The sequence below is a fragment of the Syngnathoides biaculeatus genome, chromosome 13 (genome assembly GCF_019802595.1).
Source record: "Syngnathoides biaculeatus isolate LvHL_M chromosome 13, ASM1980259v1, whole genome shotgun sequence".
Classification (NCBI taxonomy): Eukaryota; Metazoa; Chordata; class Actinopteri; order Syngnathiformes; family Syngnathidae; genus Syngnathoides; species Syngnathoides biaculeatus.
The window spans coordinates 15000643-15026793 of record NC_084652.1 but is presented as its reverse complement, the minus strand read 5'-3'; the positions used below and the strand labels follow the sequence as shown (position 1 = coordinate 15026793).

Genomic DNA, 26151 nt, shown 5'->3' with positions numbered 1-26151 from the left:
CAGAAGGAATCACGAAGTCCTCGTAAACATTCTGGGAGAGTGCGGCGGTGCCCTTGGATTTGAGAGTTTACCAACACCCACACAGGTCATTGCACCCCAAATCATGACTAACTGTGGATGTTTGACACAGGACCTCGAGCAGCTTTGGTTCTGTTCACTTATTTTCCTCCAAACCCTTAGACCTTGATTCTTGAACAACAGGCGCACTTAACTTTCATCAGAAAAAAGAACTTTGGACCACTGGCCAACAGTCGAGTCCTTTTTCTCCTTGGTCCAGTTGAGACATTTCCTATGTTGGGTCAGCCTCAGAAGTGGCTTGACCTGAGGAACCAGACAGTGGTAGCCCATCTCCCAGATGCGCATGAATGTGGTGGGTTTTGAATCCATGACTCCCACCTCATTTCACTCTTTCTGGATCTTCTAATCCACTGAAGCCCACGGTCACCTCTTTTCCTGGTGCACCTTCCACTGATATGCTAGGACACAGCACTCTGAACAGCACCTCCTTTGCTATGAACTTTAGTGCCTTACCCATCCTATGGAGGCCATCAAGATGCTCTTCTGGATGGTTGTCAAGTCTGCAGTCTCTCCATTTTGAAGCCAACTGAGACCATGGAACCAAAGTGAAGCAATTTAATGACGCTTGGAAAAACCTGTGGAACTGCTTTAAATTTAGTACAGTAGATTAGTGTGTGACAGTTTAAAACATTTATGACTGCACAATTTGGGCTGATTTCTTCACAGTATTCCAATTTTTCAAATTCCTGATTTTTTGGTTTCTATGAGCTGTAAACCAAAATTGTGGAAAAATACTTGAAATTTTTACAGATGTTTCCCCTGAATCAGTAGTGTATAAAAGTTAAACATTTTTGAATGGACTCTCCTAGGGCCAGCGTGTCATCTCAGATGAAACGCTCATATTAGTTTGGCACAGTTTTTACAGCAGATGCCCTTCCTGACGCAACCTCTCAGGGGGAAGCCTCACCGAGTGCATTTGTAAAGGAAAAAACATTTGGCACATACATACGCCGCAGCTGTGTAAAAGCTGCAAGTGCCCACATTGAAACACGAGATATTTACAAAGAAAGATGGTACACAGAGCGTTTAAACGCTACCACCGCCATGCGAACACTAGCTCCGCTGCACCAACGCTAACCCTTAAACAGCAGCTAAAAAAACAAACCGGTAAAAATCACTGCGACACAGCAGTAACACAATAGCGCAGAGCTAACAGGGCCGGACCGGTAAAAGTCACTTCCTCGGCACATATATTCCACCAGTCTCACTCTTACTTTTTCCGCACGAGTGACCACTTGTGGCCGTTAGAAAAAAATGCACAAATTAGCCGCATCACTGCATAAACCACAGGGTTGAAAGCGTGTGCAAAAAGTCGCGGCTTAGAGACCGGAAATTATGGTAAAAGGATCGTGGGGACAAAATTACTAATGATGAATATTGATTCTCCCGCATTTCTGTTTTAAGGGTAAAATTACCAAAAATCCAACAACCCATAAAAAAAAGACCACAAAATTGGAACAATATAATGCACGCATGGTTTGTAAAAAGACACCACAAGAACATCGGATATCATAACGCAATAATTAAAAAGGATGACTCCAGCAGATCATTTTCCATATATTATAATACAGATGCAAGTTGAAAGTTTATTATTTTTTTTTTTTTTAAACAGCCTAGTATTTTACAAGAAATAGATAACTACTTGGGACTTTTGAACATGCCCTTAAAACAGGACATAACGTAGGCACCGATCCTTGGGCTCAACTTTGCTGTCTTTATCCACCAACAACCAGCATCAACGGGAGGGGGTGTGGATGGGGGGAGGGTGGGGTAGAAGGGAAACAGGGCAGAATGTGTGGAGATGGAGGGGTAAATTAAATTCAAATTCAATAAATAAAAACAAAAATGGATATAATCTCTGTAACCTTCCCCACCAACAGACACACAGAAAAAAAAGGCCAAATTGGAAAAATGACAGATATTTCTGGCAACTGTGGCAGAAATATCTGATTGTATGGACTAGAATCAGATTTAATGGAAAAGAAACAGCCTCAGAGGACGCTGTCTAATTTTTGCTCAGTTTTAGACTGATATTGCCAGACGAGGTCTGGCCCTGATCAAGGACCTTTGAGAAAAAAGGTGAACTACACTATGACAGTTGTGGTTGACAGGGGCTTGGGTTGGAGTTAGGGCCTTGGTTTAAACAGTCAGTGGGCATTGGCTGCATTCCCTTAAAAGTCCTCCAGAGTCTCAATCTCCCCCATATTCAATCTCTCGGACGCGGCGTTAACGGAAAAACCTGAGGGGATAAAAAGGTAAAAGAAAAAGTTAAGACTTGTACCAGACTGATGAGCTGCGGTGAGGCAAGTGGCGCTTACCTAGAAGGCTTGGATCTGCACGGACCATCTTCTGCTTCTTTTTCTTCTTCCCTGAGGTGACAGTTTCAAAACGTTGCTGTTGCTGCTGATTCTGTTGACCGCTTGTATGGTTGGCCTGGTAAAGTGTTGATGATCCCGTTCCACCCCACACAGAATCCTGGGCAAAACAAAATAGTCCATTTACACAGCGAGTTCAAGTGCTCACATCAGATATGACGACTGGAAATTTGAAGTGACACGTATCCCCATACGGCTGTGATAAGATTGAGGGAACACACAAAACATTCCGCATGCACAGATGCACAAATTACATGCGGTGTTGTCACTGACAGTGTTTGACTCTAGTAAGAGGTATTTCCCTCTTACTAGAGTCAAACACTGTCAGTGACAACACCGCAGAAAAACACAATAGACTACAGTAAATTTACAAATTGTAATTAAAACATCTTCTCATATACTGTTGCACATCAACATCACTCCAAAATAAAGTTGAATTGCCAATTCCTAAGCTTAAAAAAATAATTACACCGTCATCGACTGAAACGGTGACAATGGCACCAGCCGTCCATGAGTCTGCACTCACGCTGAACCGCATGACCAGAGGTAAAGCAGAAACCTTTTGATTACATTGTCGGGGCGGGTGACTGCGCTGATGAAAATCAGGGAGTGGGGGAATTAATAAGCGGAACTGAAACAATCCACGCTCCCCTGTCATGACACTCCCCAGTTTGAAAACTGATCTAACCTATTTACACTTTCTATTCTTCATCTTTTCCTTTCGGCTTGTTCCGATTAGGAGTCGCCACAGGGTGTCATCTTTTTCCATCTAAGTCCATCTCGTGCATCTTCCTCTCTAACCCCTACAGTCTTCATGTCCTCCCTCACAACATCCATCAACCTTTTCTTTGGTCTTCCTCTCACGCTTTTGTCTGGCAGCTCCATCCTCAGCACGCTTCTACCAATTAACTCACTCTCTCACCTCTGAACGTGTCCAAACCATTTGAGTCTGCTCTCTCTAACCTTTTCTCCAAAACATCCAACTTTGGCTGTCTCTCTAATGGCCTCATTTCTAATCCTATCCAATCTGCTCACTCCAAGCGAGAACCTCAGCATCTTCATTTCTGCTTCCTCCACTGTTTTATAGACTTTGCCCTTCATCTTAGCAGAGAGTCTTCTGTCACATAGAACACCAGACACCTTCCACCAACTGTTCCACCCCGCTTGGACCCGTTTCTTCACTTCCTTACCACACTCCGCATTCAACTATTTGAACTCGTCCACCTTCGCTATCTCTTCTCCCTGGAGCTTCACTCCTCCTCCTCCGCCCCTCTCATTCACGCACATATATTCTGTTTTACATCGGCTAATCTTCATTCCTCTCCTTTCCAGTGCGTGCCTCCATCCTTCTAATTGTTGCTCCACCTGCTCCCTGCTTTCACTGCAGATCACAATATCATCTGCTAACATCATGGTTCAAGGGGATTCCAGTCTAACCTCATCTGTCAGCCTATCCATTACTACCGCAAACAGGAAGGGGCTCAGCGTGGATCCCTGATGCAGTCCTACCTCTACCTTAAATTCTTCTGACACACCAACAGCACATCTCACTACTGTTCTGCTGCCCTCATACATGTCCTGTACTATTCTAACATATTTCTCCACCACACCAGACTTTCGCATGCAGTACCACAGTTCCTCACTTGGTACTCTGTCATAAGCTTTCTCTAGGTCTACAAAGACACAATGCAGCTCCTTCTAACCTTCTCTGTACTTTTCCACGAGCATCCTCAAGGCAAATAATGCACCTGTGGTACTCTTTCTAGGCATGAAACCATTTTGTTGCTCGCAGATACTTACTTCTGTCCTGAGTCCAGCCTCCACTACTCGTTCCCTTAACTTCATTGCGTGGCTCATCATCTTTATTCCTCTATAGTTTCCACAGCTTTGAACATCGCCATTGTTCTTAAAAGTGGGGACCAGCACACACATTTACACTTTCTATTGTGTAAAATAAAAAAAGATATGCCGGGGGGAGGAGGGGAGAATGGATCCGCAGTGTGAACGTAGCCTGAAATTGCCACAAACCTCTGGTCTGGTAAGCATATTACAGTAATTTTAGTCTTTCCACTTCAATATGAAGAGGAATGTTTGACACAGCTGTTGTTTGTTTGGAAAGCCAGTTTTACCAAGTAAGCATTGGCTTGTACATCTCTTACCTGCTGCTGTTTCAGCGCTTGTGGTTGGTTCTGTGGCACCAGTGAGGTTTTTTGCTGATTAGCATTCTGTTTGGCACGCCGCTCCAGGAACTGCTTGGCAAAGTCCTTGGCCTCAGGTGTGTCCCCCAGGTAGGCCCTGATGTAGTCTTGCACCTCGTACGCAGACTCAACTTCTTTCAAGAACAACGCAAATGTGGGAACTGCGGAGAAAATGTAAGTGTGTGTGTATTGGGGTGGAGGGCATGATCTCAAACGGATGGTTTTGGTTCCACGCTGCACAATTTCTTCCAACTATTTACCATCCAGGTTGTTGGCTGTGTTGAGGCTGTGCAGTGTGTGCTCACACCACTGCATGAAGCTGTCCTGCTTGCTCTTAACGACTCCCTGGAACAATTTGAGAAGCTTCTCTTCCTCCTCCACCTTTTTGTTTGCACGCCCACTCAATGAATTACTTTATTTACCACACAAAAAACACAGAAAAAAAAAAGATGACATGAGAAATCAGATTACAGTCAGGAGTATACAGGGGCTATCAAACCCCTATGTAATCCTCTTTGAAGGAGTCTGGGGTTTTTAAACTTTGTACATAACATAATTTCTGTCCTACAAGTTGTGACCTTTTTCACACCCTTTCAACCCCGCGGTTTATGGGGTGATGGGCCGCTAGCGTTAGCGTGGCACTAGCAATAGCACACCTGGTTATAAGCCTCAGTACACAGAAAGAGTTTAACGCTAGGCCAGGAATTATGGTATATGTTTATGTCTAGAGATTAAAAATACATTTGGTAGGATCATAAAATTATAATTAATAAATTAATAATGAGTGAAATTAAAACAAAAGCCAAATTAGGCATGGAATCTTTCCAGTCACCGTACAACCCCACCAAACACACAATCGAACGTGATGTCACTCAAGGCTCCGTCACACCATGACGTTCTGGTCAACGTCCTCTGAACATTTCAATCGTTCTATTTTTCAGCGTTCTCAAACGTGGATGACACATCTGGCGTGTGATTAACGTATCTAACAAATGACTTAACGTGTGTATAACTCACGAAAAGCGTGTAACAGCGACCAAATAAGATACCCCTAAAAACCATTAACGTGTGCAAACGCGTCATAGGGGCGTGACAAGCGATTTGTCAACGTAAGACGAGCGTGTTGAGCGTGTGACCAATGGGTGAATAACGACTGAAAAGCGTTTTGCTGGCCTGTAATTTTTACAGTGGGACCGGCACTAAAATGTTGGAAAGTTCATAGTCACTTCAGTTGTTGTCGTGAGCTGGAACAGTGAGCATCATGCCGCCGAGAAGAAAAAAAGTTAGGGCGCGGACTTCAGCAACTAGCGCTGCTAGTAAGAAAGCTAAGCCTCTTTCATTACGAGCAATGTGTTTGGAGAAAAACAACAGCAGGAGGAAGAGAACGTCCGCGAAGTCACGCACCACGTGACACCCCCTGGGGACCCTAAACACCTTGCAAACCTCAGTGAGGACGGTCCGACAAAGAGACAAAAGAAGAAGAGAAAGGATTGCAGGATCCTGGACCGGGCTGTTGAAGATAGTCTGATGGAGTCTTTCCACGAAAACGAACTGCTGCTTTCTGGATCTTCCATAGTAGGTGCTCTCTACTGTAGCTTAATATTAAATGGACCTTGCTTACAAAGCATTGGTTTATATACCCATATGCATGGACGTTTGGGAAACGCACGAATGACGTTCAATGTACTCCAAACAACGTTTGTTTGACTTTTGTTTCACGCTTTGTGCGCTACGGGATTGTTCAGTGGTCATTGACAGGTCGCCAGTGAGTCGTTCACTGCAAAGCAAACGATTAAGTAACAACCAAGTAAAGCTTGAGTTACGACTGACTAACGATAGCCAAATGCGTGCAACGCTCGGCGAACCTTAGTAAAACGTTCCACGAACGTTTTGAATGTTCTGCAGCGTTTAAAATTAAACGTTGATGAACGCTGGTCTCGGTGAGAACTTTTGTGCATGTTCAAAACTTTTTTTCCGGACCGGCGTTCTCTGCCGATTCCCAGCGATCATTGATGTTCTCTAGCGTTCAAACAACGCTCTTCTGGAGCTATCCCGGCGACCATGTGTGACTACCGTTTCCTCAAACGCTATAGAACGCTGACCAGAATGTCATGGTGTGACGGGGCCATCAGGGAAACAACTTTTTGGTTTATTGCTGTGACAAATGTAGCAGCATTGATGTTGCGTGTAAAAAGAAAAGCGGTGAGTGACTTCCAGCTTGAGGATTTACCATCTTACTTTACAAGGTAGCTGAGGGCAAGCTAGCTTGTTTAAATGAGTGGAGGGCTCATACATGACATTTAAATGATGGCGTAGCAAGCCAGTGTCAATACAGCGCTCCCTCTTTACGAAATCAACCCATTCTGGAAGTCGTTTCGTAATGTGAATATTTCGTAAGTAAATAACTTGTAAATAGCCTAATCAGTTCCAAGCCCCCCGTTTTTTTTTTTAACTTCCTCTGTCAAAAACATTTAAAAACAACTTCACTTGGGTTGCACTGGTTACAGACCACATGAATGGAAGAAAAGGTGTATTCATGTTATCTGATATTTTTTAGTATCACAAAAATCTGTAATTTAAAAATGGGAGTGTAGACGTTTTGTATCGACTGCACATTGGTCAGTTTTGGTAACATTGACTCATACCTGTGGTTGGCATTGCCCTTGTTTTTCTGTGTATTTCCTTTCTTTGTGGGGGGAGGTTGTTGGGTGGCCTCCTTCACAGCTTCGTCCCAGAAGCCCATGTTGGAGTTGTGGGTGTCACCCCAGATGCTGCTCGAGTCTACCGCCCAGTTTGAGCAGGGGGTGGTGTTCACCGAGCCCCAAACGGAGCTGCTCAGAGATGTCTGTGATGAGAATGAGACACTTAAAAAAAAAAAAAAAAAAAAAAAAAAGTAGCTACACTCGCCTTAATTTCTTCTACCAAGGAGGTTAGGGTCCTCTATGAATGGCCCTTTTCTCAATGATATTACATTATGGGTTACCCACAGTTCTGTTCTGCGGTCGGGCCGGCTGAGTAAAAGCGGGATTCTGCAGCGGCTGTTTTTGCTGTTGCGGCTGCTCCTTCCTCTGTTTCATCTGCTGTGCTTCCTCCCTCTGAATCTCCAGAAGGGACTTTGTAACAGGGGCCTGCTTGGCGGCATGCCCCCATCCCGACATCTTGACCTGGGCCTGCTGCACAGCCTGGTGCTGCTGCAACTTCAGGAGCTCCTGCTGCTGGCGCTGTTGCTATAGGTGGGTTGTGAGGCAAAATAATGGCGTTAAAATGATACTAAAACACAAGTGGAATGGTGGTAAGAATGGTCTTACCTCTTCTAGTGCCTGTCTTTCCCGCTCCTCTTCCAGTTTCTGGATCTCTGTCAATGACAGGGTGTTCTGATTCTTGTTAGTGTTGGCAGACTGCTGGCCCCATTTTGATGACAATGGAAGCTAGAAAAAGAGTATTGGTGCCGCTTAATTTTATTAATTTCAGTTTTCTTTTTTAAATATTTTACTTGTACAACGTAAGGCCCTCTTTGTTCTTCAATTCAGGCCACTGACCAATTACATGATCAACATTTCAGGGATAATTGTTGGAATTAACGACATTTTTCTACCAAATTGGTTTAACAAATTATTTGAAACATTTGTTTAACTCCTAACATAAAATTACCCAATTTTAAAATAGAAAATGTTGTGTAATTATTACATCATGAATATAATTGTTTTTGCCTCATCTACAAATAATTTGCTAACCTGTTTGTTTTGACTGGTAAGGATGTCTGCCTCACAGTTCTGAGGACCGGGGTTCAAATCCCGGCCCCACCTGTGTAGAGTTTGAAAGGTTCTCCTCACCCCTGGGTGGGTTTTTCAGGGGTACTCCAGTTTTGTCCCATATCCCAAAAACGTGCATTAATTGCAGACTCTAAATTGCTCTTTAGTGCGATTGTGTAAACGGTTGTTTGTTTCTATGTGCCCTGTGACTGGCTGGCAATCAGTCTCGGGTGTACCCCTCCTCCTGCCAGAAGATAGCTGGGATAGGCTCCAACACTCCCGTTACCCTTCTAAGGATAAGTAGCTTGGATAACGGATAGATGGCATTATGAGAAGATGTGTATGTGGAACAAATGCACAGTTGAAAGGGTTGTGTTGAGGTTCTGCCATTTCAAAAATGGCAGAATCATGTATTTTAAGTTATGATACAGAATGGTTACAGCTTTATAAACATTCACTCTTTCATTGTGATGTCACATATAATTGGGCTGAGGGAGAAAAACTAGTTCTGAGACTTTGTAAGGACATGTTTTCACACGTCTCAAAAAAATGTCCAAGACAGATTGAAGTCCAGAAAAAACAAAGTACTTAATAAATTAGCTCCCTTGGCAAGCAGAATGGGGCAATTTTCTTTGTGTTTACAAAAAGATATGTTTCACTGTGTTACGCTTTGATCTTGGAAATGCAACTGTGCTCATTTACACTTGGGTTTCATGCAATCAGCAAATAATGCGAAGCGCCAGTGTTCATTGAGCTGAGCGACAGCTACAGTCTGTCCCCTGGAACACATGACTTGTGCCAAATTTGGGCAGCACACAAACTCTGGAATGTCTTACTAGAAATTTCAAGGTTTACTGAGTTAGCAGTTGCGTCAGGAAGGGCATCCGGCGTAAAAATTGTGCCAAACGTATGTGCGTTCATCTGAGATGACACGCTGTGGCGACCCCGAAAGGGACAAGCCGAAAGAAACACACACACACACACACACACACACACACACACACTGAGTTAGCAGATTGTTTCAAAAAGGACTTCACCACTTTTCTACTTAATTAGGAACTTGGCAACAAGACAATGCCCAGCAGCTGTGTTTGGGTTTGGCACTTATGCATTTGTTGTCGTGTTCCGTGGCAATGTGCACCTACAAATCTTTGTAGTTACCATCTAGCAAAAAATAATTTTACCTTCATTTGTGCCAGCTGCTGTTGCTGTTGCAGTCTCCTGAGAGCCTCCTGTTGCTGCTGCCTCTGTCTCTGCAGCTCCTGCTGTCGCTGGGCCTCCTGCTCCTTCCTCTTCTGCTCCTCCTGCTGCTGTTGAGCCAGGGCAGCCGCTGCCGCTTCAGCAGCAGCGGTGGCGGCGGCAGCGGCAGCAGCTGCGGCAGCAGCAGCTGCGGCAGCAGCAGCTGCGGCCTCTTCCTCTGCCCGCTTTTCTTCCTCGCGCTTCCTTATTGCTTCCAGCTCCTCTTGTTTTCTCCGCTCCTCCTCCTGTTGGGGACAGACTTGGTAAGTGAGAGCAATGGCTCACGCCAGAAAAAAGCAAATGGAGGTTTGTCTAAAGTAAGCCGTTCACTGAGTGATGCAGCTGAACTAGACAGAACCAGACAATTGCAAATAAATTACTGGAGTCAACTGATTCGCACACCTGGCAATTGACTCTCAAACAGCCACCTACTCCCTGCAATAAATTGCAATCCGTGGCACGTTTCCAGCCATACATGCATCTACATCAAACAGTCATCCATCCTCCGTGATTTCCCAATATCAGGAGATGACTATACTCCAGCCACGAGCTGCAGCTGGCTATCTGACGCGGCTAAATGCTCTGTAAGTCACAAATCCTCACCTTTGTTTGTTTGTACTACATTGCACTAGTTTTTTTTTATTTTAACACCTGTACAATACATATCCTCAAAATGACATTGCATCTATTTGTTTTAATTGTCGACGCAACGCATTTACAATTTTTACACATATGTATATAGAATGTTATATGTGAGGATTGAAAGGTTTGAATTTATACGGTCTTATGCAATGAAAATGCATTATAACCTTTACTGGTAAAATTTATTAACTTGTATACTTTAGAATGGATATGTACAACTGTTAATGATTTAGTCCATTTTGCATAATGACTTGTTAAACAAATTATGATGTATCATGGATAAAAATCTCCAAGAACCCATCTTATGTGTTTATCTTTGGCTTCCAATCTGTGTTGCAACCTTCTGACAAATACTCAGTGGCCACTTCCTGTTTGAAGACCCACAATGAAAGGGTACTGTTGATGAATTGTTAAGCACCATCTTGATCGCATGATGTCAAAATGTGAACGGCTCGATGGAGGGGACGAACTGCAACTGAACCAAGGAAATGGCATTTGAGGAATGAATGGACAAAATAGTCCATATACAGTTACATGCGCACATTTGAAAGTTTGGAGAAGGTGAGCAGCTGCCTTACCTGTTTGCGAAGGAACTCCTCCCTTTTTTTTCTCTCCTCCTCTTCTCTTCTTCTCTCCTCAAGTCTTCGCAGGGCTTCCTCCTGTGCCAGTCTCTCTTCCTCCTCCTTTTTTCTCCGATGGGCTTCCTCCTGTTCTCTCTGTCTTCTAAGAGCTTCCTCCTCCAAATTTACACAATTGGTAGTATCAATCCCCTGATCAAATTTTGTGGAGGCAATTTGAAAAGAAAACGCTCAGTCGCTCAACCTGTTTTTGTCTCGCCAACTCCTCCTCCTCTAGGCGCTTTCGCTCTTCTTCTTGACGAGCCCGCAGAGCCTCCTCCAGACGCTTTCGCTCTTCTTCTTCCCTTTTAGCTCTCATTTCAGCTTCATGTCTCTCCTGTTCCAACTGATGGATAACACAGGAATAGAACAAGTGTTTTCTGAAAGTTCTACAGTAGAACTTCGACCCAGTTGGGACTCACCTTTCGGAAACAAATCATTCCATACTGACAAACCATTTTTGTTAAGATGAAGAAATGTCTAAGCATCACCCCACTATTTTTAGATTGGAACTTTTTTTTCCCCCCACACAGGCTCCATTGCGCATATTGCAAGTAGAAATAGGAGAGAAAACTGCAAATCTTACTGTAGGAGTATAGATGTGTAAACGTCACAAAATAGCATAACTGAAAATACTGCTAGCGTGACAACAAAATGTGCACAGAATAAGAAACAAAAATAAGGTCCAGAAATTATAGTCATGATTATTCCTTGTCTCCCCATGAACTGAAGTCCATCATCAAGTGGAATAGAAACAGAACACATAGCCCATGTTTTCGGCATGAGGGTGTGCGCTTGAGCAGAGTGGATCTCAATGTCGATCCAATTTCTTGATTTTTTGCGGAGTTTCATTAAAAACGTGAACAGATAACACTTCAGCATGAAGCTAATTGGAAAATTCATGGACAATGAGCATGGTTTTGGTGAAAAGATATGACCCTCCTGAGATTGGCCAACATGCAAATAAAGAGTAGAGAGTAATAAAGGCTGTGTAAAAAAGTTGAATTTTATCCAGTAATCTCCCACATATTCACAGTTTGTGACTTCACCGAGTACGTCTTTTTTTTTTTAAAATATCCTCTGTTATTCGATAATGATGAGCCTGGATTATTAGCCGTAGTTCAGAGACTCTTTGAGAAATATATCTACTCGCGCATTTCGGTGCATTTCAAATCAAATAACGTGCAAGACATTTTTTTTAAGGGAAACTTTGTAAAGCAAGTTTTAAACTATATTAACATCAAAGGCAATTATAAAGACTGAGAGGGGGTTGTCATTACGTTTTTTCACTCATCGCAGCATCCCTTTAAAAAGTTGGGGAATAGTGTATTCTGAATTTCACATTAGGCAAGAATATGAATTACCTTTGCAACCTTTGATTTCTCTAACTGCTGCATCTGCTCGATGGTAGGCGCCTTTGCCATGGAGTCTATGGGCAAGTCCCACACACTGCTGCCATCCCATGCTGTCGAGGGGGAAAAAGAAGAAGAAAAGAAAAAAAATCAGTATGACACACAGTGCTAATTGTTTTTGTACTTCAGTGAGGTTCTCTTACTGCTCGATGTAGCTGGGGGGAGATTTGGTGTGCAGGATGCTTGAGAGGACGGGTTCTGTATTTCCCATACAGAACCTGAATCGGGTACAGACAGGGAACATGAAACAGGAGGTAGAAGGCTCTCAGATGTTCTGCAAAAAGTGTGGACAGCAATCGACTGTTATGACAGGGTGAAGGAGGTACTATGGTAGTGATGAAGTTGAAGTGGTGTAGACCTTATCTTGAGAGCCTGGTATTGCTGTTGAAGCAGGTTGAGCTGCTGTTGGTGTTGCTGCTGCTGTTGAAGAGGAGCCGAGCTCAGGACTGCAGCCTTCTGCTGGGCGAGGGCTTGGGCATACTGCTGCCTAAAATATCAAATCAGAGACATTTCATCCTTTGACATAAAACTGTGGGTGTGTTTTTTTTAATACAAACAATGCAAATGCAGTGTTCACTTGGCCAGCAATAAATGTGATGGAATGTTTCAAATGACTCATCTACTTCCAACTCCTGTAGCAGGTCAGGCTGAGAGAGACACACACCTAAATGTCTCTATTTGGATAACAAGATGCAATGCAGATTTTGTCAGACAGATGTACCTTAACAGGTATTGATATTGGAGCTGCTGTAACTGGTAAAGGTTGAGAGCAGTGAGCTGCTGCCTCTTCAACCTTTCATGATTGGCATCCCCCTGCGGAAACATCATGGTGGGTAGGGGAGAGACAGGATTGTTCATAATCAGGCTAAACATAAAAAGTAGAGCTGCGTGTTAGGTGTGTGTCTAGGGTTTTGTGACTGATGCTTGCCTATAAGAACGAGAGTCTCGCTAACTTCTCAAAACCTTCTCAAGCAAAAACCCTTCATAAATTAAAGGCTGTTATGTAAAATGCAGGCATAACAAACAATTCTCGCGCCATTAATCTTAAATCTACAGATATAGAAAGCACCTACGTTTACTGTTAAACTTAAGTTTGAAGTTACCCCCCCCCCACCCCCCCGGGGTGAATAATTCCATTCAGTGAGCAATGAAAGTGAATTTCATGTATTACAGTTTGCGTGAAACTACTACTGTGTGCAACATGCATTTTAGGAGGAATTCTATAATATTCCAACAATTGCCATGTGGACTTTGCAAGGCATAAAAAAAATTGAGAAGGACACTAAAAACCAAAGGCATGTGGCATCACATACGTTGCACATTTCGAGGATTTGTGAAATCAGTTACAAAATCTAGATCAGTTTGTATGGAATGTTATAGTTTTGCTTTTGTTTTTCAATATAAAGCCTATTTGATTTGGAAAGGTGTAGTTTTACATATATTCAGGTTTAAAAAAAAAAAAAAAAAACACCCCAATTGTGGTATTTAAAACAATCTATTTGTTGAATACCCACTTGGAGAGGTGGTGGTGCAGGACCTGGAGTGAATGGGACTCTCCCCCAAATCTTCATAATCTCCCCCAAGGCCTGAAAGATGTCATCGCAGCCTCTTTTAACTAGAAGCGACATGGTGAAATAACCTGCCTGGAACCATTCTGTCATCTCCTGGTTGCTGAATGGTCCTGGTGGTGTGGTGGAAAGAAGAGAGATTATGTTAAAAATGGGCTCACTGAAGTTCCCTTACATTGTTAACTTTGTAATTTCCAGCAACAAGTTGCTTTAAAGTGAATTTTGATTGCAATTATATGTCTGGTATATTTGATCTCTTTTGACTTGAGTAACATAATAAGATACAACTTTCAACGATGATTTCATGATTTATATATTTTTACAAAACGTAATTTCAACATCGGCCACCACTGTTTTTTCGGTGCAGTCCAGTCTGGGTAGTGATGTCAAATGGGAATGTGGCCGACGCCCAGTTTAAGCCAGAGCGTGATCAGGGAAATGAGGAGAGTGAGGAAGAAATAAAAAGAAATGAGGAAGAAAATGAAAGGTGTGAAGAAACTACAGTTGGTCATATTCAGTGGTCTATTTGTAGCTACTGCTAAATTAGGCTGCTCCAGTTATATGGCCAGCGTCTCCAGTCTTTCACGTTTTTGCTCAGCTATGACCTGTCACATTTGGCCGTTTGGGCTCCTTTTAAGCAAAGGAAAAAAAACCTGGGCTGAAGTGAAGAGAATACTGTCGAGATCGTTTGGCAACTCAACTCATCCGACTGAATCGTCCCAGTTTCCTCAACTTTCTCTCTTTGGGAATGCTATGAATGCTTACTGTAGTGGTACACTACGGCGTTTTAAACTCTTTTTGCTGACAATAAAAGTTGTTTGCAAGTGGCTAACTTAACTCTCCAGAGCACTAATGAAAATCTTACAATAGCCATTCGGTGTCATCATTCCAGAATGCTTTTCGTAAGCTAAAACACGGTAGGACAGTGTGTGAAATTATGGTCTGAACAAACTTTTTTTTTTTAACTTGTAGGAACAAATTATAAATGTATACAACTCTATTTAAATAGTAGATGTCAGTAGTTTTAAAATTAAATGTATTTGTCATTTCGGGGTCTCACTTTAACGGCCCATCTCATTGGGGGAGATGGTGAGAACTGATTCAACCGAAAGCCATTTATAATGTCCTATATACAAAATCATTAAATAATATAAGTAGTAGAGGCTTGCGATAGGAATTAAATTCATTCTGTGACCATACTCTTATTTGAAAACACTTGTATCTCAAAACATATTTCTCCATTAAAATGTACGGGAATGCAATTTTTCATCTGTTGCACTCTCCCAAAAAACGATTAAAAAATATATATTGAAATTTCACATGCAGTGATGTACTTTTCCATAAATTGATGAAAACTGTTTTTTATCCAGGATACTATATTAGGAATAATCTACCCATCAGTGATGGTGTTACCTATTTTTATGTTTGTGTTCTAGGGTTAAATAAAATGCATAGTTGAACAGTTAGCTTTTGAGTTCCAAACTGATTATCAATCAATTGTTGTGTATTCGTAATAATATGAAGTAATTTTACTGTACTCTATATGGTTCAGTCATGACAGCGCTGGGGGAAACCAATAACTACCGTGTGGCCCGTGCCAAAAATGACTGACACGTCTGATCTAGAATAAGGAAAACGCTTTAATATCTATAAAATCCAAAATATTGGGGTGATCAGACTGATATTTTATGTTGAAGGGGGAATACATTGAGATGTCTTTTTTTTTTTTTTTTTTTTTGAATGGATGAGCTGCTAAATGTTTTCAATACAATACAACACATTAGAATCTTCAGTTTAACTGCCACTCCTCAGCCACACGGCTCGTCTCCAGGAGACTCCAGGAGGAATCACAAAGATCTATGCGCAACCAGCGGAGACTCGAATAGCCATTGGGTCGCCAACTAGTCTCCAGGACAGTGAGATAGTTGTCTTACCCTGTATTTCCCCTTGAGGGTCTTTGTAAAACCATTTGAGTGCCGCCTTGTGGGTGAGCGGCAGGCCTGCAGGTTTGGGCTTTTCAAAGGTTTTTACTGCAAGTCTGTCATCATCCACCACACCATCCTGCAAGTAAGCCACCATCTTCTCTGCCTCCTTGAGAAAAAGGGTGGAGAAAGCCAAGGGAGTGATGCGATTTAGAGGATGTCATCGAGAATGCAGTGAAACTTCATAGTCCAGCTTCTGAGATATAGGGGAAAATATAGTGGGGACGGAAAGTATTGAGACCCCCTTAAATTTTTCACCCTTTGTTATATTCCAGATATTTGCTAAAATCACAACTTTATTTTTAGCCTCATTTATATAAAAACACAGCACCCAATATTGACAAAAAAATGAATTGTTGAAATTGTTGCAGATTTAAAAAAAAAACAACTGAAATATCACACACCCATAAGTATTTAGACCCTTTGCTGTAACACTCATTTAACTTGGGTGCTGTCCCTTTCTTCTGATGAAGCAATGAGTTTATCTGTTATTTTGGTGAAAAAATATTATCCATCAGGTTAAATATCAGCACAAATCAGCTAAATGACAATTATACTACATCTGAAGCCACCCAGGGAAAGCTCTATTACCATTTCAGAATGATACACAAAAACTGGAGAGAAAACTGTTCAGCAGCTGAAAACATCAATGAGCTGTCTTGAATCAATACTTTTTCAAAACTTTTGTGAAATCAGTACTTGCAACAAATTACTCACTTCAGTCTGGCGCGTTTCCTAAAGCTCTCAAAGTAGCTGCCATTAAGCCTCTTCTAAAAAAAAACAAAAAAAAAAAACAGAGCACTGGACGATTCCGTGTTAGCAAACTATAGACCCATCTCTAATCTCCCTTTCAGAGATAATATATATATATATGATAGAAACCCAGTAGGGCTCTGAGATCGATTGACTCAGGTCTAATAATAGAGTGCATAGTCCAAAGCGAATATGTGAAGCAGCATTTAGCTATTATCCTGCAAAAAAATGAAATAAGTTGCCAACAGAGGTATCATCAGTCCCAAGTGTGAGTGTTTTCAAACCCAGATTAAAAATATTTTTGAATCCTATAAATAGATGAAGATACATCCTTCCATCCATTTTCTTTGCCGCTTATCCTCACGAGGGTCGCGGCGAGTGCTGGAGCCTATCCCAGCTGTCAACGGGCAGGAGGCGGGATACACCCTGAACTGGTTACCAGCCAATCGCAGGGCACATAGAGACAGACAGCCACAACTCGGGGCAATTTAGTGTGTTCAATTAATGTTGCATGTTTTTGGGATGTGGGAAGAAACCGGAATGCCGGGAGAAAACCCATGCAGGCACGGGGAGAACATGGAAACTCCACACAGGAGGGCCTGGGATTGAAACCGGGACCTCAGAACTGTGAGGCCAACGCTTTACCAGTTAATCCACCGTGCTGCCTGAAAAAACATATTTATTGTAAATATAGGTTTTTGACAAATTAAGTGCACAAAGGATATTCAGTAAATAAGTCATTTGAGCATGGTATTTTTATACCCGATGTTTTTTTTTTTTAAACCTGCTGCTTGGCCCCAAAAACCCTGATCGTGTAAAGCCTAGTATGCACAGTTAAAATTCCCCAAAACCATCTACAATTTACTGCACAATGGTTTCTCAAGTTATAAGCGAACTCAAATAACCACATTTAGGAAGACAATGCCAGAAAAATACTACAATAGATAAAAACTGTTGTTTTTGTCAAACTATCTTTCATTATAGGCCTAGAAGTTATTATTCTTGCAAATATAGACAGTAATCACAACTTCACTAGGGTCACCTTAGAACATGCCCATTGGGGTTATGTACTGAATTATCTATTTACCTGCTCAAAATGATTCAATCCCTCATCTTCCTCTGTGTCATGTGACATGGGGATGGGCCTGGATATGGGGGCCAACACACTTGAAGAAAAGGGCAGGGGGTTGTTCATAGCCACAGGAACCTCCATGGGCTTCTGTATTGACGATGATGGTGTCCGAACTTCTGTGAGCAAGAGATCGAAATGGTGTGGTTCCGTTTGTGTTTTTCTTAAAAAAATTCTTTAATGTCCAACCGAAAAACCAAGGTCACCTGTGTGGGCGGTGGCGATGTGGGTCATGGGTAGTGACATGCTGTTCAACACGGGTAGATGCAGGGGAACTTTGCAAGGTTCTGGTGGTCGCTCCAGGGGCGGTTGCCTTTCGGCCGGCCTCTCAGATTCCTCCGTTCTGTTGGGATGGCTCGGCGACACAGACTTGGGAGTTGTCTTGACCTCTGGGACTGGTGGAGGAGCGGGAGAAGGAACAGATGGCGCCTCCTCAGACACTCTACTCAAGCCCATGAATACTAAGAGTAGCAAGACATATCATGTAAGAGAGTGTAAAACCATTTTTTTTTTGCTATCCACAGTGCTATAATTGATCACAAAATAAATAAAGAAATTTCTCATGATCCGCTGTGCACAATAATGGGCTTTTCAGCAGATCTCCCTCTTGCTTGGTTTCTTATTTGGGTCAATGACGTTTTGGCTGCAGGTTTCACTCAAATGCTTTCACTTTCCTTTGGCCTATACTCCTAACAACTGATTTTCTTCCAGCAGTTACCAGTGAAAAGACTTTGCAGTTATTTCCGTCTTGCTTATGAGTTTTACTGAGCATGACAGCCTGATTTTTTTATTTCATAAGGGTCCAACCTTTTCGGTCAGAATCTTCCTTGGCCTCTGTTTCCATCTCTTTGGTTTCCTTGGGCTGGCTGACTTCTATCTCTACCGCCTCCTCACACTCTTCCAAGGGTTTAAAATCCAATTCTGCCTCCTCCAGGATGGGCTCTTTGGAGGCTTTCTGCTAAGGCAACAGAAGTTGACATTCTCTTAGTTGTAAACTAAAATAAAGACAAGCCATTCATTAAGATCCGCTGATCATGTCAAGATTGTCTCTGCGTGCCTTGAGTGAGAGAAAGGCGCCCGTCGAGTCGAAGGTGCCTGCCTCCTCATCTGCGTCCTCCAGACACCACTCAGGCAGAGTGTCCCTATCGTCATCCAGGCTGCCACTGCCCAACCGTGCCCTCCTGTAACCGCGGTCATCGTCTCGTGAGTCAAATGGGACACGGCGCCGCTGCTCCACATGCCACACTGCACTTCGAGGCCCATCTAGTATGAAGGCACGTAAGAACAAACAAACTGAATGTCTTCAAAAACACAAACGATCAACCTGTGGCCCTCGTTGGGGGTCTGCGACTCATAGTTTGGAGACAAAATCATTTAAATTATGTGTCGTCATATCTCGCCCACAGTCACCTGGCATAGGCTACAGCATACCTGCAATCCTAGTGAGAATAAGCAGTGTAGAAATTGGATAGATGGATGTCATGTAATTTTAAAAAAGGCCCTACCTACTAATTGGGAACAGCATTCAAAATAAAACAAGCATAACTGGTTACACCACTCTACTTAAGATTTGTGAAATTAATTAAAACCTGGATTGGGACAAACTACATACATCTGACATTCTTGCATAAATATTTTTGTCTTATTTTTTTAGAATGTAAAGTTTATTATTGCAGGAATATTTTTGTTTAGAACAAAAGGTGTATTTGTTCAAGAATATAATCCAATTTTGCATGAATCTTATTCAGAATAGGCATTTTATTATGCAAAGGAAGTTGCGTTTTCCGAATTAACATGTTAAAATACAATGAACTACAGCATTTCCTACGGTGTACACAAGGATTATAAGGGGGTCCTTGGAAGAAATTCTCTCTGGACATAAAAAATATTAACCTTAGAACTAAGTGACACACTGATGAGCACATTGGAAATTGTACGTTTAGATTCCAATAGACTGAGATTAAAACTTTACGCCAGTGGTCACTGTCCCAGCGGAAACCCGCCAGCGGCCAACCCTCTTGTCATCACACTCACCGTTCTGATCTTCACGAGATGTACGCCAGTTCTCACTCTCCGAGCGTGTGAAGTCGTGTTTCCTCGGCAGGCAGGCCCCACTATCATCATAGTTGTTTCGAACTGTGGAGAAAGGAGTCATTGGGTGGGATGGTTTGAGGTGAGTAAATTGTTTTTTCACATCAGACATGATGGATGTGACTGAACAAATTTACCGTGATTCATCTGGAAATGTCCTGCTGCAGCGTCTGAACGGGAATAGAGAACAGGATGTTAGGAGTGTGTTTGCCACCATCAATTTACAGTTGGATTCTTTGACCAAGCTATAACGTCACAAACCTGGGTCTTTCCGACCTGGCTTTTCAAACCGTCTATCTCCCCTTTTGGGGGAGGGGAGAGGGAAAGAAAAATAGTCAATCAGAATGCATTTGATAATACAAAGAGCTGATGAATTATTAAACAGTGCATTAAACATTTCTTATCCGCATGACTCCCTGTAGGCTTTGTCCAAATCAATGTGTCAGTACCTTTCCTCCCAGCTCTGGGAACGATGCATCTCCCGGCTCCCACGGCCAAAACCTTCCACATCATCAAAACTTCTTTGGTAAAATCCTCCGTCTCCTCTTCCTCGGCCTGAAAGCAACCATAGACTCTGATTACCTTGGAACATCCAACTCTGCCGAGACAATAGAGCAGTGTTTCCTAACCATTATTGAGCTAAAGCACAGATTTTACACTACAAAAATCTCATTGTACACCACCAAACCGAAATGTTGCATAAAGGACATACAGAACACTCAGATAATGAGGATTTTGCCTTTTTTACTCACATCCATAAATCAGTGTGAAATCTTTATTCGGATAAAATGACTTGTATTAGGATATACAATTTTGTCCATAATCAAAATAATATGCAGCAGCTAATGGAATCCAGTTCACAGCCACCATACAATGCTTGTATCTCAAGCTCCTGCTGACAAGTTTTTGTTAATGGCTGCATTACGGCTTGTATCTTAAAAACAAACTGTGAATCAGGTCAGTCATATCTCAAGACACCGTTGTATTCTGATGTATCAATGACAGGTCCATACACTGGTGAACTGTATCTTATTCCAACAAGTGGAAGCTAATTGGTCTATCTGTCCTTATATGCCACTTGCATAGATAGATGTACACAGATACATTATTTGTAGTAAATAAATATTTTCTTACCAATTAACTGTTAAGTGGATGACTTCCACAGTGGTTGTAAATCACTGCATCATCGTGTCAATACAACCAATATTTCTATGTTTGAGGCACATTAAGCAGAGAGAGCATAACACAACACTAAGAGAACAGCACTTGTCTAAAAGGCAGGCTTGAATTGGAAGGAGCCCTCGAAGGCATCTCAACTATTCGCAGTTGTTAGAGCTCTTCTTAAAATTCACAGACAACTTTGAAGGTCATGTGACAAGGAAAATCTGCCGCAGCCATAAAACTAGAAAGGAAATAAAGAAAGCGCTTACCTCTGCCCCTTGAGGTACTTCTGCCACGAGGCGCCCCCACTACTGGAGCGCCTCCTCGCCCTGACAACCGAAGTACAGCGGCACTATTTACAGTCATGGAAAAATTTCTCTGCAAACAAAGACAAAAGGGGCGCGGACATCAGATACGTTTAATGCAACTCTCGCACTTCATCGCTGTCCTGATCGGTTTATATTTTATTCAGAAGTAATAAAATATAGTTTTAGAGTTAAGTACGGCCAAATAACACATCGCCTCTTGATGACAGATTCACAGTAGGTTTGTTTTGACATTTTTAATTAGACTTGTAAGGGATGCATTTGAGAAACTGATCAGCTTGTAATAAAAAAAAAAAAGGGGGTGGGACATGTAGTTCATACAAGCACTGATAGGACTGGAGGTCGAGCTAAACAAAAGATTCTCTGATTGGCTGAGTCGGCAATAGTTTTTACAGCACATGCAGGAATACAAAAATATGAAAAGGTCAGTGGATACAAATCCAATCCAAAAATTGTCATCTGACAATATTTGCTTATTAACCATGTAACAAAGAAACTGAAAATGGGTTGCGCTGCCAAATGGCATGATGTCGCCACGGAGTGAAATTGGAGCTTGTTATTGAGATTTGAGTGATTTATGTTTTTTTACCCTTTGCAAAAAGGCAAATTTTATGACAGGCAGGCCTACCTGTTCTTCCTCGGTAAAAGAAACAAGTGCAAGAGGTGGCAAGGGGTCCTCTTGACATATGGGCAGGAACTCCTTATCATGCAAGTCTATAGGGACCTGGCAGAAGAAAACAGATCAACATAAAACACCCGAGGTACAAGCACATTTGTAAACCCCCACAATATTGCGGGTTATTGTTAATGCCTGTGAGTAAAGTGGGATTCTCTAATTTTATATTTTATTTGAAGTTGTCAGTTGAATGTTTAAAATTCGGTGCCATGTATGCTCATTGCTGTTAGCCCATTTATGGCGTTTTGCATGACGCTAGTTGAATATACTATGTTTAATTCTGTTTTGCTTTCTGTTTCAGTTTTACCGTAAAGCTCAATTGAGTGTGACACACAACTTGAAGCAAACGAGACGCTTTTCCTCATATATGGAGAACTGTGTGAGAAGGAGTCTTTTGTTTCCTCAAAGCTATGAACACACTCGTTTGCTGCTCCAAAATTCTGGAATGAGCTTCCCCTGAACCTCAGAGACAAATTCACCTTGTTTTTTTTTTTTTTTTTTTTATAAATCCTGTCTCAGTTTTTTCCCCCTCCGGCTTTTACATTAGTTTTAATCTTTTTTTAAAATTATTATTTATTTGTTATACTGTTTTCTGCCATTATTGAAATTGTTTTTTTTACCTTTATTTTATATAGGTTTTATAGCCCTGGTATGTTTTTTATGTTTGGAAGTGCTGCGCTTTGCTGTTTTGTTTATTTCTTTATGCTGTGTTAAGGCTTTTGGTCAAGTGTGTTATTAAAACGTTCGTTAAATAAAGTTGTATTTCTCTTTTTTAAATGGAAAGTGAGAAATAAAAAAAAGCCTGATATACTTCCTTAAAGTGTGTTTTAGTAAGTTTAAATTGCGGGTGAGATGTTAAAATATTGTTAAGATGTATAAGGTCTATATGGAGATTATCATTTATCGTGATTGAATCTGGAATCCATCCTATAGACTGTTTTCGACTGACGTCATACACCTTCCGATTTACAATGGGGGCGCCATCTTGGTTTGGTAAATTCACGTAAACACACGTAACTAACCAGGAATCATTTCAGAAAGGTGTATGAATGAGGGTGCACTGCTATGTTATCGGTTGCTCAAACGGGGGCTGTAAAACGTCTTTCTTTCGACTGCCAGCTGTGATCACGAACCAGTGCGAGAAAACAGAGTAGTTAGCAAACAAAGGGCGACAACTGTGGCTGCCTCGTATAAGCAGAGCTGATCTAGTAGCCAAGCACAATACTTGTGCGTGAATGCAATGCATGTCTCCAAAACCTGTATTTTCTGTTTAATTATAATAAGTTTGCAAAAATTTGTTACCGCACCGCTAGCCGTTTCGTGAGTTCATTTAAAAATGTAGCTGTGGAAGTGGAGAAAAAGGTTCGGGCTCCACTTGGGACTTGTCCTCGTCAAACCTTCCTCTCGGTAACAAAAACGAAAATAATAATCTACACATCTTTCATTGGTATCATCAACATAATATAACACTACGCTGACTATAGTCACGCAGTACATATTTAAATTGCATCGTGCGGTACACTAACCTTAGCAGTGTGGAGAAACAGGTTGCTTACACGTAAGGGTTAGCCATCGATGAATTGGTCGCAGGCCTCCAGACCTTTGTAATTCTTTAGTTGGTCCACGTTATAAGCGCTTCTCGAGAAGAGATAGTTGACGATGTATGGATAGGTTACCGACGCCCACAGTTGTGTACTCCATTTCTGTTTCTCCAAGGCATATGGGTCGATATTGTCGATCAAAGCGAACTTCTTGTTGTAACGGTTTCTTGAAACAACATCTAATGAGCACCGATAACTTTCCAAAGTCTTTTTAGCCATCATGCGTCACTTTTAACAGTCGTACGAACATTTCTGTAACTCGTTTATATGCAAAAGCCATAGAGTGAACAGCGCGTCAGTAGAGTGAAGTGAACCCATCCAACATGTCCAGGTGCCCCGGATGTAGTCACGTGGTCGAAAAGACTCTATAAACACACTTTCACTGTTTTCAAAATGTGTGGTCTGCTGAGGATGTCACATTTACCTTGTTGTCTTTTACATAAAGTGCTAACATTTCTTCTCTTCCGTAACGATAGTCGGCTAGTTTGTACTTTGGAAATGCGGGCGAGAGAGGTGGTGAAGCAACGCTGCTGCTGCTGCCGTTTCCTCCGACGCTGCCACCACCACTTCCACCTCCGCCTCCGGACAGGGCACGGAGCCTGCACGGAGCCAAAAGGTTAGTGAACGACTGGTTGAAAAACTGGGGGCGGCATGGCTGAACATGTTTGTAGAGGACATAAGAGAAGGGGGGGGAATCCACATTAAAAACTCATTTCACAACAGAAAAATAAATCACCCATAAAGTCTGGATGTACTACTTTACCATTCTGGTCCAAAGTTGAGTGTCTGGGTCTCAGCCATTCTTCCTTGAAGATCTATAAATGTAAATAAACAGAAGAGGAGAAAATGAATCAAAGACATGCTTTGCCACTGTTATGTAAGATTTCACATGTTCAGTTAACACATACAGTAAAGAACAGTAGATCTTGTATCTCACTCAATCAATTTTGTTTCATTTGGAAAGAGATTTTGTCAGCTGATTTAACATGTTCATGCTGTCCCACATAATGGAGCGCATAGCTTTAACTTCAGGTAAAAGCAGGAATGTGATTAAACCATTGTCATTTTGTGTCCACTTAACTTGTCACATTCAGGACAAAGTTAAATGAGCCAGAAATGGAAGGCGGCGACAGTCACCTCCCAACCCCACTCACCATATGGGAAGCCAGGATAAGCCACGTGTAACTTACTACTTAGGGCACTAAGTCGTATATAAAGGTGACAAACATAACAAGAGCTGGCACTGCGACGACAATGTTGGAATTTGGACACACCCGCTGTCCAGTCACGGTTGCACACTTTTAAGGAAGTGTTACGCTACACCATGAATGGCCGCTCAATAAACAGCAAAGTTGTTCGGACCATAAAATATACTGGTGACACGTTAGTGAAACTACCAAACTAGAAGGGCGATGAAAAATGTTGATAATGTAGTCCAACAGTGTCATGCGTAAAAGCAACTCGGTGCATTTGTGTAGTGTAAAATCACAACCACGCTGAAACGACTTCACCAATTGAATGGCTCATTTAATTTTGTCACGTTAGAACATTGACATTAGACAGCTCGTCAGGACAGTACGAAATGTTCTAAATGTGCCTCTAAAGTAGCCCCATGATGTGTTACGACTTATTATTTCGATGATGGTGAGAGAAGCAGTGTGTTGTGGGAGACACTTTGATGCCACACTGCAGCTAACTCTAGTTAGCAAAGCTAAAAAAAAATGCTAACTGCAGTTGACCAAGTGTACGGCGTTCAGTCTCAGCAGAAGAATATTAGAGCAGAAGCCGTGGTAAACACATGCAACCATACGCTTATCCGCCCAACACGTTACCATATATCGACGATAATAACAGTAATAGTCGCGGTATTGCCAGCACGGCACGAATTGATCCTAGAAATAACCAAGCACTTGTGGCTAGCATGCTAACAGGTTAGCCCACTAGCTTTTTTTTTTTTTTTTTTTTTTTTTTTTTTTTTGACGGAGGCCTCCAGGAGTAAACACGGAGGAGGCTTCGTAACAGTCCTCCCGACAAAAGCAGGCCCGTCTCGGCTCGACGTGGGCTTTAACGACGTGGCACTTGACTTTCAGCAGTCTTGTACTGGTTGGTAGGGCGTTTAACTTTGGCTGTCTTACCTCAGCTTGGATATGACAGCGCAAGGTTTGGAATTCCAGTTGAGTGTGTGTAGCTCTCTCTCTCTCTCTCTCTCTCTCTCTCGCTCGCTCTCTCTCTTCTGGCCCCTCCTCTCTTCCACAAGATGACTACGTAGGGGAAATCAGGAGTCTGAGTCTGGACACTCAATGAACTCCCCGTACTTCTCCGTATTGGGAAAATCGACGTCACATGGTTTACGGCCACCATGTTGTCTCCCATCACGTGGTTTACGGACACCCTGTTGTATTTACGAACAAATCTGGGACCAGAAATTGATTAAAAAAACGAGGAGGGTTTCCGTGAAAAGCATCCATTACATGAAGTAAAATTGGAAAATTCTGTAATCAGTTGTGTTACATTGCAATGCATCGGGACATGATGTCGGTTTGGTAACAAT

General features: G+C 42.1%; 1 protein-coding gene across 5 annotated transcripts; it reads right to left on the bottom strand.

Moving 5' to 3' along the window:
* Window positions 1–1891: 1891 nt before the first annotated feature.
* On the bottom strand, window positions 1892–25911 carry gigyf2 (GRB10 interacting GYF protein 2). Of its 5 annotated transcripts, none has more exons than XM_061839121.1 (29): window positions 25736–25911; window positions 24364–24415; window positions 24025–24199; window positions 21952–22047; window positions 21267–21375; window positions 20286–20391; window positions 20098–20138; window positions 19974–20006; window positions 19780–19881; window positions 18803–19008; window positions 18553–18703; window positions 17952–18206; window positions 17704–17864; window positions 15816–15972; window positions 13828–13994; window positions 13035–13126; window positions 12672–12800; window positions 12457–12587; window positions 12266–12366; window positions 11107–11247; window positions 10863–11021; window positions 9588–9887; window positions 7960–8079; window positions 7639–7878; window positions 7297–7496; window positions 4912–5063; window positions 4613–4812; window positions 2397–2553; window positions 1892–2317 (listed from the first exon to the last, which is right to left on the bottom strand). In XM_061839121.1, the coding sequence occupies exons 2-29, from the start codon at window positions 24399–24401 to the stop codon at window positions 2250–2252; spliced, it is 3987 nt and encodes a 1328-aa protein (XP_061695105.1). In that variant the 5' UTR covers window positions 24402–24415; window positions 25736–25911; the 3' UTR covers window positions 1892–2249. The 5 variants fall into 5 exon arrangements, with proteins under 5 accessions (XP_061695105.1, XP_061695102.1, XP_061695104.1 ...); XM_061839118.1 differs by lacking the exon at window positions 25736–25911 and adding an exon at window positions 25433–25719; XM_061839120.1 differs by lacking the exon at window positions 25736–25911 and adding an exon at window positions 25433–25719 and having other exon boundaries at window positions 17952–18140.
* Window positions 25912–26151: the final 240 nt, after the last annotated feature.

What these genes read in the sequence shown, in the direction of transcription:
- gigyf2 (XM_061839118.1), bottom strand. Translation starts at nt 25,523, where the DNA reads ATGCTAGCCACAAGTGCTTGGTTATTTCTAGGATCAATTCGTGCCGTG. An exon ending in GCCAGGTCGGAAAGACCCAG is followed by an intron (nt 20,007 to 20,097) that starts GTTTGTGACGTT and finishes ATTCCCGTTCAG; the next exon opens with ACGCTGCAGCAGGACATTTC. An exon ending in CTGCACCACCACCTCTCCAA is followed by an intron (nt 13,127 to 13,827) that starts GTGGGTATTCAA and finishes ATGTTTCCGCAG; the next exon opens with GGGGATGCCAATCATGAAAG.